Source organism: Aquarana catesbeiana, linkage group LG04 (assembly GCF_042186555.1).
Source record: "Aquarana catesbeiana isolate 2022-GZ linkage group LG04, ASM4218655v1, whole genome shotgun sequence".
Classification (NCBI taxonomy): domain Eukaryota; kingdom Metazoa; phylum Chordata; class Amphibia; order Anura; family Ranidae; genus Aquarana; species Aquarana catesbeiana.
Genome location: NC_133327.1, coordinates 141,357,572 through 141,376,933, shown reverse-complemented (window position 1 = coordinate 141,376,933; position 19,362 = coordinate 141,357,572). Strand labels below are relative to the sequence as shown.

General features: G+C 44.9%; 1 protein-coding gene across 5 annotated transcripts in view; it reads right to left on the bottom strand.

Moving 5' to 3' along the window:
- The window catches only part of ATG16L1 (autophagy related 16 like 1), an 82,010-nt gene that overhangs the window by 60,207 nt on the left and 2,441 nt on the right, over window positions 1-19,362 (bottom strand). For all 5 annotated transcript variants that reach the window (XM_073625813.1, XM_073625808.1, XM_073625809.1 and 2 more), the window contains exons 2-3: window positions 14,291-14,384; window positions 2,209-2,314 (exon numbers count right to left, since the gene is read on the bottom strand). In XM_073625813.1, coding sequence (XP_073481914.1) covers window positions 2,209-2,298 — 90 coding nt within the window. In that variant the 5' untranslated portion in view covers window positions 2,299-2,314; window positions 14,291-14,384. The remainder of the gene's footprint in view (window positions 1-2,208; window positions 2,315-14,290; window positions 14,385-19,362) is intronic.

Sequence of the window (19,362 nt, the reverse complement as noted above, 5' to 3'; positions counted from 1 at the left end):
ACCCCCTTTTTCTTGGAGTTTTTAATTTTTTATGTAATAAAATGACAGGAAGGAAGTCTTCCTACTGACATCAATGCAAGACAGAAGCCTATGGCTGCCCCCACATCAAACATTGACACCTACTACACACACACACACACACACATAGATTTAGCTAAAGATTTAAAAACAAAAAACTTTTTACTACTTAGGGGCATTTAATGGGCGTTTAGTCCTGATGCATGGGGCTCTGATGTTTAGAAGTGGGTGAAGGGCACAGGTGCACTGTCCAGCCCTGCCGAAGACAGCCTGTCAAAGTCTATGAGAGACTGACAGTTGCTGCAACTGGACAGTGCACCTAGCAGTATGAACATTTAGGGCAGTATGCGTCAAAGGACAAATATCGGTAATGCAAGATGTCTGCATTCTGGACATGTGTCCCTGGGTGTATACTGCCCTAAATGTAAGTATCATTAGGTGCACCATCCAGCCACAGAGGTTGTCAAGCTACTCAAAGTCACAATGCTCTCCCTAGTAGTAATCCTCTAGTTAAACCACATTAAAGACAATAGTTATATAGGAGTTGGTTGACAAGAGAACAGGGATAACCAAGATTAGTCAAATAAGTGGGTTATTGCAACTTTTCTGAATTAATCAATATATCAATTAATTTATCTGAGCAAACAAGCTCTGGCAAGTGAACTTCAGACCAGTGACTGCATGGCTTCCTATACAGTATTTAAAATGGCTGAGAAATCAGTCTGATGAATAAAATTGTTTTCTATGGTGCCGCACTATTAACATCCCATGTTAGCTTAGTTTTTTAAAATAGCACACTGCTGTATTTATGCTTTAGAGGGGTTGTAAAGTCAGAAGGTTTTTTTATCTTAATGCATTCTATTCATTAAGATAAAAAAAAAAACTTCTGTGTGCAGCAGCCCCCCTAATGCTTACCTGTGCCCCCTTTCGATCCAGCGATGTCCATGACTGCCTCCACCATCCGGGACTCCTTCTCATTGGCTGAGACACAGCAGCGGCGCCATTGGATCCTGCTGCTGTCAAAGTCAGTTAACCAATGAGAAGAAAGAGGGGGTGGGGCCAAACTGCAGATCACTGTCTGAATGGTTGCACGGAGCTGCGGCTGGGCTCCCCACATAGCAAGCTGCTTGCTGTGGGGGCACTCAAAAAGGAGGGAGGGGCCAGGAGCACCGAAGAGGGACCAGAGAAGAGAAGGATCCAGGCTGCTCTGTGCAAAACCAACTGCACAGGGCAGGTAAGTATAACATGTTTTTTTTTTCCCCCAATAAAAATAACAAACAAGACTTTACGATCACTTTAAAAACATGATCCCCATTTAAAGGCCCACTCTCACCAAAAATATATTTTAAATACTTGTATACAGATAGGTAATACATAGTAAATTGGTCTCCTACCATTTCATATACCTTTATTTGTATTTTTCTCTACATCAGAGTACATGCAGATAAATCTATTCAGCAATGACTGACAAGAGCAGTGCATGAGCAACTGCAGCAGCATTTTGTAACAATGTGAATGAAAGGCAACCATTGAAAGAAATATCAACTATCAGTTTCTGCTCTAGCTCCTTCCTACAGTCATGATCATCTTCCCCAGAGCTACACTTTACTTATACTAGCATTGGTCCATAATCCGCTAACAACCTATTCTACCTTCTGGCCAAAATCAGCTTCTACGCTTGCCTTTTCCCTGCTCCAATCAGCTGATCTTGCTCCTCATATGACCACCTAGCCCACAACCACTGTTGGCCTTCTATCTACCCACCAGTCCAAGATCAACTGCCATAGTCACTGCTTTTTCTTGGTGAGATACTCCCTAAGGGTTAATCACATGTAAAGGAATACAGACACTGCAGCTTTTCTCAGTAGAACACTCCAGGTGCATCAGATCATTAAAATTATTTAGTCACTCGCATTTAGAACCAGTATTCAAAAGACAGTGAGACAGGGTTTTCTTCAGAGCAACGAAAGGTAGGAATCTGCAACAAAGTTTGTTAAGATCCTTGCAATATATATTGATCATCCAAAGGGGATTGTTACTATGGAGCTACTCTTTATCCATCCTGTAAGTTTCCATTCACCTAACCAAATTCTTTTGCTGCTTAGATAAAAAATACTAATAAACTATGTTGAAATATATTTATATTAAAGCTCAAATACACGCAGGTAATTAGCACTAAATATCAGTTACCTCTCCACGCTTTTTATGGAGTTCTGTCAGCTCCTCCTGGTGTTTTATCCTCATCTGAGCCATATCTTGTAGTATCGCATCATTGCGCATTCCATCTGGACCTGGGCTATAGTGGAGAAATAAACAGGTTTTGTATCCACCGTTATGAAATACATTTCCTGCCTTGACTACTGCAACTCTCTTCTTAATGGCCTACCCTTAAGCAGGCTATCCCCCCTTCAGTCTATTATGAATTCTGCTGCTAGACTAATACACCTCACTAACCAATCCATGACTGCTGCTCCTCTCTGCCAATCCCTTCACTGGCTTCCCCTACCCCACCGCGTAAAATTCAAAATGCTAACCATAACCTACAAGGCCATCCACAACATCGCCCTCATCTACATCACCAACCTTATCTGCAGATATCGCCCAAATCGTCCCCTCCGCTCCTCCCAGGAGCTCTTGCTGTCTAGCTCCCTTGTTACCTCCTCTCATGCTCGCCTTCAGGACTTCTCCAGAGCCTCTCCCATCCTCTGGAACTCCCTGCCCCAGTATGTCTGATCAGCCCCTACCCTGTCCACCTTTAGGAGATCCCTGAAAACTCATTTATTCAGGGAAGCCTATCCCACACCCACCTAACAACTGTCCCCGAGCCACCCCCATCAAATCATTCTCTGCAGCCATTACCTTTTGTACCATCACCCCCTCCCTTAGAATGTAAGCTCTACGAGCAGGGCCCTCCTGTACCTTTTGTATTGAACTGTACTGTAATTGTGTTGTCCCCCCTATACATTGTAAAGCGCTGCGTAAACTGTTGGCGCTATATAAATCATGAATGATAATAATTAAAAAATAATCCTTTACACACTTTACAAGTAAGCAGTTGGTGGTAGTAGAACCTTCAACCTCAGAGACCCCACTAATTGAAGCATCAGATAGACAGCAATGCGAAATATCAGCAAGTATAAGATCAGACGTATTTTTTCAACAAATCACTATAACTGTGTGATTTGTCAATACTGAGAGCCTGTGACAAGTTTCTGACAGTACCATACGAGGCGATATCATCTATGCAGATATCAGAATGCATACTGGAGGTTCGAGCTCTTCATTTCAGCCGGGCCGCCACTCACTCGCAAAAGAGAATAATTGGGTTATCGCTACTCGGTCTTTTGGCTAAGATCAAGTGTAGCATCTGTTCTTATCAGTTGCCAGGAGGTGGCTCTTGCTTCTGTCCCTGATCTAAGGCGAAGTGGTATCAGGGATGGCGGAGTGAACAAAGATGCTGGTGTAAAGGTAACTTGGAGCAGTTTGTAGCCCAAAGGGAAGCCTTCTAATGGGGATGAAAAACCACTGGGTCTGACCCAGAGGGTCAGGTCCCTGGCCTTCTGGCCTAAATTGGGGTAGCTCTAGCTCCGTTCAGTTCTTCGAGAGAGAACACTTACTCCTCCTTCGGGGGGGAGTATTTCCCGAATGTAATAAGGTAGGAGGGATGGGAGCGACGGTGGGGCCTGATGGTAAAGGGCTCTCACCAAGCTTCCAGAACTCCAGGCCTTCCTGGCTGGGGTGGGGGCTGCTGTGGTCTGGGCTGGGGGTCAGGGTTGCACGAAAAGCCAGTGGTGAATGTGCCCCTGGAGTGGCAGTTCAGGGGTGCCATACAGTCACAGTGTTTCAGCACTTGATTTATGGCACCATGGTCACTTCACCACAACACAGGTTTTTCGCACCTGACTCTAGGGCCGAGCCTTTTGGCTAGGACCAGAGGAAATTTTTATTCTTGGCCGGAGGGCCGGTTATTGTATTACACAATGGTCACTTTTCACTCTCCCACCTTCCTTCTCCCCACTCTCTTTTTATCTATCCCCGCGTTTGTCACTTTTTTTGTTTGATGTGTATACACGTTTGTCACTGTGTGATGAGTAGGGTGTGGGTCCTCGGGCCTACTCTGAAAGTCTTGGGAGGGGATGGATAATAGGCCTTCTGGCATGGTTCGCCCTCTCTCATGGGGTCTCCCTTTGGGGGAATCCCACCTAATACTTGGGTTGGTCTGTTTCGGCAGGCCTTCCGGAGAATGGGGGTCCATCTGGTTTCAGCTATATGGACCCAAGTGAAGTACCTTAGTCCCTGTCTGGAGCCTAACGCCCCGGGGGATCAGGGTAAGGTCCTTCCCTAGTGGAGGATCAGTGTAACACCCGTTGCACGTTTTTTGTGTTTCACTCTATGTGTGTGCACTTTTTTTGGCACCGGGTGGAAGTTTTTAGGTGTGTCTTGCACTCCACTGGCTTCTCAAAAAAAACACTGGGAGGTACCTGCCAGTGATTGAACTCGCTAATTCAGAATGCCATACTATGGCTTTTGCTTGGCCACAGCTCAGGCCCTTGGCATGATATGCAAAAATCCAATCGAGAAACAGGGTTGTTACCACTCTTTCCAGGAATCTTCCAGGACGGCTTGCAGAGAGGCTCCTCCTACCTAGCACAGGAAACACATAATCCACATTATAAAAAACCGTCCATAGGCCATGGCCCCTTAGTATTGCCAAATAACCAAAGGCAGAGATAAAATAAACGCTTCCATTGGTGCAACTAACTTAGCTTTACATAATTATTCATACGAAACGACGCCGTCATGGAAGATCGTATTTTATTAAGCTTGGCCTGGTTCTTCTACTAGTCTTCGATATAGGAAGCTCGATAGAGCATACATGTACCTTGGGCATCTAGGCCCATACTGAGCTGATCCCTTTGAAGGGAGAAGAACCGGCCCACATTCCTGTTTACTCTGGTCACAAACAGGGGGCATCCCCCATTTCACCACGATTAGTTCGAACACGGTTGGATTTAAACACCATTCCGTCTGCGACAGAGTTTCCATGCTTAAGGTGTCTGCCAGTGAGTTTAGTTCTCCTTTCCGGTGCACAGAATATAGGGATAGAAGATTTACCTCTGCCCATCCCAGAATCTTTTCTGCTATACTCATTAGGCCCACTGCTCTCATACCACACTGTTGATATAGCTCACAGTAGTTATATTGTCCAAGAAGACTCGTACGTGTTTTCCTACTAGGGTAGGGCCAAAAGCCACTAAGGCCTTCTGTACGGCTTTTAGCTCTCTCTCATTGGAAGAAAGGCGGGCTGATTGTTCCAGACCCCTTGTACCATCTGGTCGCCCATGTGGGCCCCCCATCCTCGGCCGTGGTGACTGTCACTGGAAGGTGCTGCGACCAAAGACGACCAGTCGAGAGATTTTCTGCGTTTAGCCACTACCTGATTGACAGTTTTATTTCCTGAGGGATCTTCGCCCAGCTTGGGAGAGACTCTTTCTTCCCATCCCAGATCGAGAGCATAAAAAGGACTGCAGAGCTCTCATGTGAAATTGGGCCCACTGAGCCCCCTGAGGTCTCCACGCTTGCGCAGAGGTCACTAGCCTCTAATTAGTTTTTTTTTCTTCCATCAGAAGGATTTTGGATACTGTTGAATCTATTGTGTACCCAAGGAATGTTATATTTTGGGTAGGGACTAGCTGTGACTTTTCCCCTCCGCTCTCAGAATTTGCAGTGCTTCCGCCAGCACATTTGTAAAAATGCATGGCCCTGACGCTAGGTCGAACATCAGAGAGTTGAATTGGAAGTACAGGGTTTTGAACTTGTTCTTCACTGCGAATCGGGGGTATTGTCTGGACTCAATACGAATAGGGATGTGCAGATATGCGTCCCTTAGATCTAACGAAGCCATGAAAACTCCTGTGGTTAACAACTCCCAGGTGGTGTAAATGGACTCCATCTTGAGCCGTTTGTATTTGACAAAAGCGTTGACCAGTTTCAAATTTAGAATTAGCCAATTTTTCCCCTGACTGCTTTTTCCTGAGGAAGACATGGAAATAAAATCCACCTCTCTTTTGATTTGGAGGGATGTAACTTATCACGTTCCTCCTGGAGCATATTTTGAAGGAGAGAAGACATGGCCAAATTGTAGGAAGACATTTCTGAGGACAGCCCACTAATTCTATTCTGTATCCGTGATTGATAAGATCCAGAATAAAATTGTTGCTGGAAATGGCCTGCCATTGTGGGAAGAAAGCCCCAAATCTTCCCCCCACCTGTCCAGCTAAGTCACAGAGTGATCCTTAGGCTGTGGGGGTTTGAAAAGGAAGCCACCTTTACCTTTCCCCCTCCTATACTGCCACCCTTTTCTCTGCTCCTGCCTGTTTGTATAATCTGTGTTCTGTCCCTTGAAAGGGATGAAAATTCCTTTTTGGTTGCTGCTTTTTGGGGGATAGGAAACCCCTTTTTCCTGTCGGCTGACCTTTCGAGTACCCACTCCAACTCTTTCGAGAACAATTCCTCTGAAAAGGGAAGAGAGCAGAGCTTCATTTTTGAGACTGTATTACCTTCCCAGGATTTTACCAAATAGCCCTCCTGGCCTCGTTAACTAAGGCTGTGGCCCTAGCCATAAATCTCACAGTCCGCTATATAAGCCACTGCCTTGTTTAATGTTGGTAGTGCCTCCAAGATCTCCTCTTTGGGAGTATCTGACTCTAGAAGTGAGCGGAGCCGTTTTAACCACAAATCCAGAGTATGGGCTACACAGGTAGTGGCAAGGGCAGGTTTAAAGTTAGCGGGACAGGCCTCCCTTGCCTTTCCTGACCATCGGCTCTTTTAATGAGCCTGTATCCTCAAAAAAGTTCCGCTCCCTTCGAGAGGGAGGCGTCTAACTTGGGTCACTTCTCCCAGACTCGTATCCACTTCTTTGAAAGGGAACCTCCTTTTGAGGAGAAAGATTATTTTTTCTGGTACTTTCCTCTCCTGCAACACTGTTTCTTTTAGGCTTTTTTTTTACTGCGATTTTGTTCAGGTCATTAATGTAAAAAATGCTATAACCTTAAGGTTTTCAAGATAAACTGCGCCCACACTTGAACTCCTACCACTGTGCTCTAGGATAAACTCACTGTGATGTGCACAGCTGCCACTTAATGTGATTAATCTGTGAATTGTATTTAAATCTCTATTAAACCATACTACAGTGAAACAAATAGTGGCGCTAAATTAAACTTATCAAAAACACAAACTCACTCTCTAAGAGTATGCATGTGTCAACATATATCAAAAACTAACAAATGAACTTAAGCATAACTTGCGCTATGCTTAATTAATCACCCTTGTGACAAGTGAAAAAATATATTGCCTTATATAACCTTTATCCACTCAGTGAAAAAAAGCACAATATAAGTCTAAAAAAAAAAAAAAAAAAAAAAAGGAAGAGAAAAAAAGAAGAAAAAAAATCAAAATTAGGAAAACAGTCCTAGTGATGATTTCTGTGAAAAGTTCTTCTTTCATCCACCACACCTCCGTGAACGTGATCCCGCTCCCTTCAGATACCGCACTCACCAATAGGAAATGCCTCACACTCTTGTGCTTGACACACGATATATGCCACATATATCGGGCTAAACACACTCTCCGACCACCAACCGTGTATGTGAGGGATCTCTCCACATGTAAAATGATAAGAAGTGCTCCAATAGTGTAATAAAGTAAAACCAATTTAATCCAAACTTAAAACTCTTTAACTCACATTTATGAAGTCAAAAGTAAGCAAAACTAATGTGTCACAGCAGCAAACTTTCCACAGCAGACAAATTTCCATGCAGTATTGTACCAATGTATGGCGGTCACGGCGGACCCAAGGTGTGCAGTAGTGTAATCGAGTCTCACTAACTCCGCAGTCCTGAGCCTCTCTGCCTGATACAATGTCACACGTTAACGATTGCCGTATAACCAGGGGGCGCGGTTATACGGCAATCGTTAACGTGTGACGCAAGTTATGCTTAAGTTCACGTATTAGTTTTTGATATATGTTGACACATCGCATACTCTTAGAGCGCGAGTTTGTGTTTTTGATTATTTTAATTTAGCGCCACTATTTTTTTCAATATTTTATGGTTTAATAGAGATTTAAATACTATTCACACACCAAAATGTAAAAAGGCAGAAAAACACCTGTAATCTGCCCCAAAGAAGCTCATGTTCTTTTTTTGAGCTTAGAGTGTTTTTCAGGTGTTTTGCTTCAGGTGACAAAATGCTCAGGAGTGAACAGATGCTATTGAAATGAATGGGATTTTGCTTGTTGGGCATTTTTCAGTTTTACGAGCTGAAAACGATCAGGTGTGAATGCAGCCTTAGTGAAGCGTGAATCGGAAAGGTTCTGGCCTGCTTGGCGGTCTGCATATAACAGGTCATGCACAGACAGATCTTTATCTTCTAGCTCCTCCAACTCCAGGATATCATATATGGCTTTTAAAAACTCATCTGTCTCCTCTGAGGGAAACAGGAATCTTTGGGTTTTTTTTGGCTTGTCCACCATAAACTCCCCTTCATCGGAGTCTGAAGCCGACCCCAAGCTTTCCTCCAGCTCCTCTGGTATCCCCCGATCAGGGGTTACCTGCCTGATAGAAGGGGTTATCAGCATCTCCCCACAGCTGGCACCGGATGTGCTGGGGACGGGATCTGCCCCGGAATCCTGTGCACAGGGTTTGAAGGATTTTAAAGTCTGCTTCGTCTCCTTTTTCATTGAAACCATAACATTTTTGAATAGCGGGGTTTTTTCTTTCTTGACCAGGTTATCAATGCAACCTTGACAAATGCTATGAGGAAGGCTCCAGCCAAAACATGTTAGCACTTTAGATATCGCACTGCTGTTAGCGCTCAATAAAGATTTAAGAAGAAGCAAGAGTTGCTGGCATTTCTTGAGATTTTGAGGTTTATGGGACACAACAAGCCTGAGCACCGTTATTCAGCTCATCCAATCATGCGGTAGAGCTTGGGTGAGTTTTTGTCTACATTACCAATCTTGACATTTGTCCTTTTTCCAACCAGGGGGTATTTTTCTAGTACAGACTGGGCATCTCTTCCTAGAAGCATCTGTCTTGCTTTCTTTGGGCTCTCGGTTTTTGTCCTGGAAATAACCAAAGGACAAACCAAAACCAGTGTTACTTCAACTGAAGTACAAACTGAATGGAAACAAAACACCCAGGCGAATAGCAAAAATTCCTGCCTTAGAATTTTTAAAGCAAAACACCCACCACCAGGACCTGTGACACTATGTGACTCAACCCTACAAGTAGAGGGAGATAACACCTGTGCACCTACAAAAAGGACCCCACAATCCACCTGTGCCCCCACCATAGAAGGGTAAGAAAAGAAATAGCACCTTAGCCCACCCCCCTTTTTTACCTTAGGGCCAAAGTCAAGCGACGGCGCCTCCAGACCTACATTCACAGTTCCCGGCTCTTCCATATTCACTGTCCAAGAAGTAACCCAGCGCCATCTTCTGCCCTTTATTTATACTGGCATGGAGGACCCAGGACGGCATTGTGGAAAGCGTGCCTGCCTTCCTCTCCTCCGTACAAGCCGATTTTCCACACCTGTGGGTGTACCAAGATGGCCGGCGCATGACTTCCGGTGACCACATCACTTCCTGCCTGTGTGCCGGAAGTGACATCATCCGTCCGAGAGATGGATTTGGCCACACGAGGATGCCAGGCATGGAGACAGGCCTACCGCGCTCCTCACGCTCCAACATCGGCAGGAATCAAGCGGGAATGACTCGGGAGAAGCAGGCTACCCCCTCCATGAGAGACCAGTTTGCTGTCGGCATACTACCCCCAGGGATGGACACATCTGAGCACATATCCTCCTGCAACCAAGAAGGCACCTTACACTGAAGGTACATACAAAACAGGGAGATGAGAGGGGGCCCCTTCTTGCTCATCCCTGAGTCCCTAGCGGAGGGGCCAAGGTTAGAGGGACCTGGCTGCCAGGAGGCCCCTGCTACCTAGCATGTAGGCCAGACAAAATAAATAACTTGCTTGAAGTTCCTGTCTGGTCCGAAGAAAAAACAAAATACTGAGGGTACATGGCCAATGGGCAGTCTTTTATAATGTGGATCATATGTTTCCTGTGCTAAGTGGGAGGAGCCTCTCTCTCTGTAAGCTGTCCTGGAAGATGACTGAGAAAATAATACTGTTAATAACTCCTCAGTAGTAGTAGTAGATGATGAGTTCTTCAGTTATCTACAGACATCAGTGGTACATTTAGGCACATAAAGCGGGGTTTCCTATTAAAAAAAAAAAAAAAATTAATAGTCAGCAGCTACAAATACTGTAGCTGCTGACTTTTAATCGGACACTTACCGATATATCCCAGGGTCCAGCGATGCAGGGGATCGAAGCCCTGCTCGTCCCCCCCCTCTGCTCTGCGGCACAGGCATTTTAACTGTGGGCGCACGGATGTGGCTTCACAGCCGGGCACCCACTGCGCATGCGCGAGCCGCGCACCGTCACTGGCCCCGCAATTATCTGGGATCGGTCACGTGTCCCAGATGATTGACAAGAGGGAGGGTGGAGAGGCGATCTCCCTTCCTGCGCCGAGGGAAGTGACGTCAGGAGCCCACTTTACTCCACTTTACTCCACTTTAAGACCAAACATATGTTTCCATGAATAGACACATTTGTAAACACCTGAACAAACTCCTGCCTACAGATGAGTGGGGAAGAACACCAGCTTATAATAGAAAAACCCAGTAACAAATGGCTAGGAAAATCCAATCTTGATGATCAGCTCTTCTTTGAGAAAGTTCAGTCAGAATATGGAAATAGTTGTCTGTCTATGACTGTTTACGATCTAGCCATAAGTGGGCAGATGGAGCAAAGATGATCTTTGTGTGTTCTAAAAACACAATCAGTTTAAGTTAGGAGGTACAAGATTGTAAGCTTAGGAGTTATAATTTGTGCAGCATATATAAATATGCTTAAGAGATCCAATAGGCACCACTGTTTGACCAAAGGTGATCCATTCCAGCCAGCTGCCCAATCCTTTCCAGCTATCCAGAACAGTGGTGGGACCCGCAGAGCCATGTGGAATGCCAGGACTGCACTTTACTTTGACGAGTAGGCATCTTCTATCAAATTGTAAGTGTTTTTAATCTTATCCTATTAAAGTCAATTTTAATACTACACTCAGGTCGGCGCCTCCCCCTCCCTGTTTTTTTCCTTTACATGTCTTGCAGAGTTCTGGACACAATCTGAAGGATGGCTGCCTTCCTTTTTAACCCTTAATACCCCTTTCTTTTCCAACCACCCAACTTATTGATACATCACCATCCAGCCATTACAGCCACAGACTATACCCCTAAGGATTACTCCATTTGGAGCACCAGATAACACTGACTATACTGCTAACTGTTTGACCAAACTGTCCAGTGTGCTTTGTGATCTGATCAATTAGAGTTGAGCTCAGATATCCTCCCAACTAACCCCTATCTGAACATCTAAATCCTGCCTTTTTTTACTTCCAATCGCACACATAAAAAAAAGGGAAGGAATGCTGGTGATGACAGAGCCCCTGGACAGATGCCCATATTGAGACAACACCATTGATGTCACCAGAATCCCACCCTTGTTTACATGTGCTGTGGGGTGTGGAATGACCCAACCTGCAACTGACTGGAATAAAAAGCACAATTTAGATGTTTGAATAAAAAAGGAGTATGGAGGTCGCCAATACTCATCTTTACTGGTCAGACACAACCCCTCTTCCTTCACAGTACAAGTGAGCGTGAGGTCTCTTGTGATGTGGGGTGTGGCTGTTACTCATCTAGGCCAGTGTACAGCACTAGAGCTTAAAGCCGGCCAAAGAGTTTTCAAATCTCGGTTGATTCAGCAGGGACCGGCCAAGACTCAAACCATGTATGGGCAGGCTGAATGTACCCAAGTTGATTGATTGATGAACTTGGGTACAACCAGCCTGTCGGATTTCACGTGTGATTATTGCTAGCAGCTGTCATATCCACTAACAGTAATCACGGTGTTCTTCCGGTGGAGATCAGAACAAAATATTACAGCGCGCAGGGTGTGCCCCCCCAAATATCTTGTTTGTCTATTGTATGGATTCTGACCAAATCCTTTTGGGCTGGAGCACCCCACTCCCTCATCATTGCCTCTCATTAGTGTCCACCTGTGTCATAGGTGGAGTCCTTTAGTTCTCCCATATAGAGGAGTGTGTTTCCCATGGTTTAGAGAAGCAGGATCTCCCATTCTATGGATAGCGTAGGACACACTAACTACGGGGTACTTTGTCGTAGTAAGTGGGCTTAAAGTGGTTGTAAACCCACTTTTTGGACTTCTACCTATAGGTAGTGGAAATATCTCCTAAACGTGCGCCGTTAGGAGGTATTTCACTTGTAGTCCGCCGAAAATTCCAACGTGCATGCGCGGGGAAGAAACGAAACTAAGTACCGCTTCTTTCCTAGCCTGTGCCGTTAATTGCGGCTCCCGTGCGCATGCACCTGAGTGACATCACACAGCTCAGGCGAATCACAGAGCCGGAAGGAAGAGGGGCCAGAAGATGGATGCTGCCTACACAGGGGACATCACTGGATTCTTTTGCAGGCAAGTGGCACATAATGGGCTAGCCCATTATGCTTTTCATTTGCAGGCTTTGCAGCGAGCAAAAGAGAAAGTAAAACCCATCAGGGTTTACTTCCTCTTTAAGCACCATATAGCAATATGGTGTGACTAAATCCCCATATGTTTTGAAAATGTTTAGGAGTTTTAAATAGCCTTGCAGGAGGTAAATGTCTTTTTTTGCATGTGTGCGCTGTTATATTTTGTTCTGTTCTATGGTCTTATGACTGCACCATCTTTAATGCATCTTTTAGGGTGTGCCCCCCAAATATCTTGTTTGTTTCTCCCAGTGGAGATGGTTCTTCCTCCTGGAAGAACACAATAGCTTCGCAAGAAGGATTCCCCCATCAACACTACCTATATTGATAGGGGAAATCGAGCAATTTTCTAAGAAAATCACTACATTTATAGACGGCTTAAGGGTAGGAAGCACAAAGGTATTTTGAAGAACTTTTAAAAGGAGGTGTAAAGGCTGAAAACATTTTTATCTTAAATGCATTCTATGCATTAAGATAAAAAACCTTTTGTGTGTAGCAGCCACCCCAGCACCCCCCTAATTACTTACCTGAGCCTCATCTCTCTCCAGCGATGTCCACGAATGCCCAAGCCATCCAGGACACTCCTCCTGATTGGCTGAGACACAGCAGCGGCGCCATTGGCTCCCTCAGCTGTCAAAGTCAGTCAGCCAATCAGGGGAGGTGGGGGGGGAGGGGCAGGTCTCAGTGTCTGAATGGACACACGGACCTGTGACTCGGCTCCAATGCCCCCATAGGAAGCTGCTGACTGTGGGGGCACTCGATAGGAGGGAGGGGCCAGGAGCAGCAAAGAGGGACCCAAGAAGAGGAGTGTCCGGGCTGCTCTGTGCAAAACCAACAGCACAGAGGAGGTAAGTATAACAGGTTTGTTATTTTCACAAAGAGTGGAGCAGAGATTGGGCTAAAATGCCAGACAAGGTGGATGATGGGATATATTTGTTATCCAGAACGTAGATTGGGGCAGTCATTGACTCCAGGGAAGCCTGGTGAGAAAAACAGGTCAATCTGCCTTTAGGAGGCTCTCTGTGAAAGTCCTCTGCTGGGCCTATAGTATGGCCAGTGAAAGAAATCAAGCGAGTCTGCAGGCTGGCTGCCCTGATCCAAAAGTCCATCTGCCAGAATACTTAGCTTATTATAGAAAGGCTGGAAAGCTTCACAAGGCTTAGAAAAGGTTGGGCTTGGAGTAATCAAATGGTGGTAAATATAAGGCTACTAGTTCAAAAGACAATCACAGGAAAAATACAGTTTATTAGGTCAGTTTGAGCAAATGCAAACTGGCAAGAAACAAATGATAGCACCAATGAAAGTTTATAAATTGCATTAACAGTGAACGAGTCTGAAAAGCACTGCTTTTGTATTTACCCTTTATAAACTGATGTGAATGTAAAGTATGTACAGTGCTGCATACATTGACAGCAATATACATATGTCTGTAAATAAATAGGCCTGGTGTGTTTTTAAAATAATGAAAGCAAGTATTAATTTAAATTTAGTTTTGTTAGCAAGAGCAACGCCTTTATTTTTCTTTGCTTTACTTCTTATCAATGAAATAAAAAGAAAAACATTATGCATGAATGAAGGCCTTACATTTGTTGTCTGAACTACCTGGTGTCATGTCGGCTCAGTAGATCATACTTCTCCGCCTGTAGTTTTTCAGCCAAAACGGACTGAAGGTCAGATTTTTCAAGCAACCTGTTATCTGTTGAGAGAAACCAGCAATCAGTGGGTGAGGAAACCTCTCTGCCTCAGGGATCATCTATGCACAGCTGGCAAGCTCTATGCCCTTGACCCACCCCATGTAGATGCTCATTCCCCAGAGAAGTCAATATCTACTACTGCAGTCCTCAGCCACAGCAATTAACTACTGAGCTGCTGGTACTTTTGAACATTATTGTAGAATGCTATTATCTGTCAGCTTTGCGGGCACAATGAGGTTGATTTACTAAAACTGAAGAGTGCAAAATCTGGTGAAGCTGTGCATGGTAACCAATAAGAATCTAACTTTAGCTTGTTCAACTAAGCTTTGACAAAAAAACCTGGAAACGGATTGTTTTCTGTGCAGAGCTGCACCAGAGTTTGCACTCTCCAGGTTTAGTGAAACAACCCTATTATGACTACTGCAGTTTACTAGTCTGATTTTAATACTCTGAAGGAATAAATGTGGTCCTATACAAGTTAACTTTGTAGCAAACCTAACCATCAAAGGACTCTCATCTTTCAAACAAAGAAGACACCGATTCTCCCACTGAAGAAAAATAAGAGTACAGTATCAAGCATTTACAGCTTCAAAACCCAACTGTTCACATAAGTTTATCTGTAATATTTTGCCTGCATAAGGTATGCTATGACTTTCTAAGACGTTAGAAAGCTTGCCTTGCAGCGCACTATGGTATTGAATTAAATTCTGCCAGGATCACTACCTGCTTATTTCTATAGGCCTCCTGGGAGACATTAGCTGTTGTGTGGGGGGCGGCTGTGATGTGAGGGAGGAGGCTCTGATGTGAGAGGGGGGAGCTGTGATATAGCGGGCTCTGATGTGAGAGGGGGGAGCTGTGATATAGCGGTCTGTGATGTGAGAGGGGGGAGCTGTGATATAGCGGGCTCTGATGTGAGAGGGGGGAGCTGTGATATAGCGGTCTGTGATGTGAGAGGGGGGAGCTGTGATATAGCGGGCTCTGATGTGAGAGGGGGGAGCTGTGATATAGCGGGCTGTGATGTGAGAGGGGGGAGCTGTGATATAGCGGGCTCTGATGTGAGAGGGGGGAGCTGTGATATAGCGGTCTGTGATGTGAGAGGGGGGAGCTGTGATATAGCGGGCTGTGATGTGAGAGGGGGGAGCTGTGATATAGCGGGCTGTGATGTGAGAGGGGGGAGCTGTGATATAGCGGGCTGTGATGTGAGAGGGGGGAGCTGTGATATAGCGGGCTGTGATGTGAGAGGGGGGAGCTGTGATATAGCGGGCTGTGATGTGAGAGGGGGGAGCTGTGATATAGCGGGCTGTGATGTGAGAGGGGGGAGCTGTGATATAGCGGGCTGTGATGTGAGAGGGGGGAGCTGTGATATAGCGGGCTGTGATGTGAGAGGGGGGAGCTGTCATATAGCGGGCTGTAATGTGAGAGGGGGGAGCTGTCATATAGCAGGCTGTGATGTGAGAGGAGGGAGCTGTGATATAGCGGGCTGTGATGTGAGAGGGGGGAGCTGTGATATAGCGGGCTGTGATATGAGAGGGGGGAGCTGTGATATAGCAGGCTGTGATGTGAAAAGGGGGAGCTATGATATGGGGGAGCTGTGATATATCGGTCTGTGATATGGGGGCTGTGATGTGAGGGGGAAGCTATTAAATGGGGGGTGAGCTGTGATGTGGGGAGTTAAGATTGCAAAGGGGACTGTGATGTGAGGGAGAGTTCTGTCATTGCAAGGGGGACTGTGATTTAAGCCGGGCTGTAATGTTGGGGACTCGGATGTGAAAGGGGGTTGTGATGTAAGGGGGCTGTGTTGGAAAAAGAGGGACTGAGGACACTAATGTAAAAGGGGGCTGTGACGTGAAAAACCTTAGTCATAGAAGAAAAATGAGATTCGGGCCTGTGCAGAAAGCAAATGCTACCAACCGGACCTCCTTGAATTTTAATTCAGTACCCCTGAAATTATCTCTACCAAGCCCACGCCACATACTCCTACAGAAAATTTCAAAGGAGCTAGGAGCTTGGGTTAATAAATTAAAGTGTAACTGCCCGAAATGTGCAGTGACATTTTAAAATACCAATAATAGTAGTACATAATTTTTTTAAATACGCTTTGCGAATGCCTCAACATTCGTGCAAGCGTAACAAATAATATCCATAAAAGTTTTAATGTGTGTGTAATAGTTTACTTTTTGACTTTTGCTGGGCAAATGTAACATTTCCTAGTCTTCAAACCTAAGCGAAAAATAGCTGCAAGAATATTTGAACATGAGACTTAACATTCATTCACAGAGAAAATGGCCTAACACTACAAGCTAGGAACAGTCAGGAAATGAGGAAGACTCCTGCACTGTGTACAGTTTATGGAGAACCTTGTGTGAATGACCAAACGAATGAGTGTTTGGCAGAACGAACTTCCAGCTGCATTGTTAAAAGAAATATTTAGCACTATGATTGCCACTGCTAAATGTGACAGCTTCCTCCTGGTTGTTAGGGAGCGGGCACCCGCATGAGTCCAAACCCGAATGACTCATCCCCGCCATCCCAGCCCGGAATATTCAGCTGTCAGCTGGAGATTCCATTCCACACTGGTAGGTGTGTGTAAACAGTGGGGAAGAGTGAAGATAACAAAAACAGTGCAAGTTCCTCTCCACAATTCATATCAGGATCTTTAGGTCTGGTATGGGTTGTTAAGGGGGTCCCCCCCCATTTTCTATGCCAGCCACTTTGAGTCTGGTATGGATTTTAGGGAGAAAGATCATGTTAAAAACAAGAAAAAAAACATACAGTCTCCTCCTCAAAATCCCAGACCCCTATTTGAGCATGTAACCTGGGTGACCAGAAAAGGGGGGGGGGGGGGGGGGCACCATGCACCCCTACCTGCTCCCTGAACCATAGGGAGCGTTGCTAGTCAATGCTATGTTCACCCAATGAAAAAACATGGAAGTTTGGTACATATTACAAACATTAAAAGGTATTTGTTATGCTCACATGAGACATTTGTAAAGCAATTTTTTTTTTTTTTTTTTTTTAAGGTTGCACTGAAATGATGGTGGCTGAAACATATTGGCCGAAAATGGTGTTAATCAGCATCTTACAGAAAGATAAAAATGGAACCAATAACTGCCGTGGGTCACGTTGCCTCATCCGTCAGGGAGTGGAGGCGCAGCTGTGCAGTGAAGATAGAGACAGCTGGGATGCCTGCGATGGATGTCCGCCAGGGTCCGCTGTCGAGGACATGTGGAAGTCATTTAGGGAGAACCAATATGGCAATGGAGCGCAGAGTGGTCTGCGGCGTATGCACGGTGACATCACACAAACGCTGCGGACCACGCCACACTCCAGTGTCATCTTAGTTCTCCCCAGAGGGCCTCCATGTGTCCTTCACAGCGCTGGAGTGGACCCTGGCAGTCCTCCTGGGGGACATCCAGGCTTTCTCCACTAACAATTAGCTTTTTTTTTTTTTTTCTTTAAATCACACTTAGAATGCAAGTTGGCCCTTGTCATTAACCTTTTAATAAACTCCTTGAACTGTCCGCACTTCGAGGAACTTTTCACTTCTCTCCTATTTCTTTCCAAAGACCGTTCTTCTGCTTGGACGCAGTTCTTTAGAATCTTTTACTCATTGTTTGAACTCTGTTCATGGACATATAATCTATTCAGAGACATTTCATATTATGGATCTGTTTTTTCTATATAAGGTCTAAGACACTTTGTGGAGCCCATCACCCTTGCTTTGTGAGGATGCTTGCGCTTTGCAGTTGCGCATGCCCAGTGGTAGTGGCTGCGCCGCCAGGTGGCTTCGCTCGCCCCCTTGGCCGGCATCCGCATACCTGGCGGTTGGAAGCATATGGAACTAGCTACATGGGAGAGCGGGCTGCATCTCTTCTGACTGGATGTGGCTATTATTCTAAAGGTGAGAACTGCCGCTGGAGATCTGAAATCAATCTTAATTAAAAGTCAAATATAAAAACAATGGATATATAAAAATATATATATTTTTTTTAAAAACTGTCAATTTCGGTTTTGGCCAAGTGCATCCTGAATTTTCAGTTTTGGCACTAGAATTTTCATTTCAGTGCACCACTAATTATTTTATAAACTGACCTTATAAAGGCAGGCTACCTGGGGTCTGCTTAAACTGGCCCTGGCATGTCAGTCTGTACTACTATTGCAGCACTGCTTTGTAAGGTCAGCACTACATAAATGTAATAACTGAAAACTGCTACATCCTATGACAACCTGTGTTTGTTAACAGTTTAAATCACCATGTCGGATGTCACAAGTCAGATGGTTAGGACAAGGATCCTACTTTGATCCGACTTCAATGATATTCAATGGGCTGAAGTACAATCAAAGTCGGACCAAAGTAGTACAGGGAGCATTTTCAAAGTCGGAACGACTTGTGTCAGACCAGTTAAGACAGCCCTTACAGGGAAACATGATTTTCACACGTCAAGCGACATGATCTCCCAAGTCGGAGCGTATGTCGTACAAGTGTGAACCCAGGCCAAAGGATTTGGAACACAATTCCAACATAATTACAAATGGAATCTTGGAGAAGCGTTCACCTGTGTTATTGTTCTATTTGCTTTGCATAAATGGAAAATGCCACATGATCTGTTTTGCCGCAGCTGAATTTTTTTTTTTTTTAATCCCCTAGCCTAGATTTTGTTAATAGTGGCGGCAGGCATCTATGTGCACGTGTTACAAAGGCAGCCGGGCGTTTGTACACATCCAAAAGGGTCATACGTCTAATGTTGAATTAACAATGAATAAATATGTAGTCGTGTTACAAGGGCGGCGGGGAGCTATAAATCCGTGTGTTACAGGGGCGGCCAGGCGTCTGTACACATGCAAATGAAGTAATAAATCTGTTGTAAGGAGGATAAAAAGAAAAGTAATAAGCAATACTATATGTATATGTGGATGTTGTGTGAATTGTACTGATTATGTCTGTAACAAAGATAAAACAATGCTGAACATTACTTTACT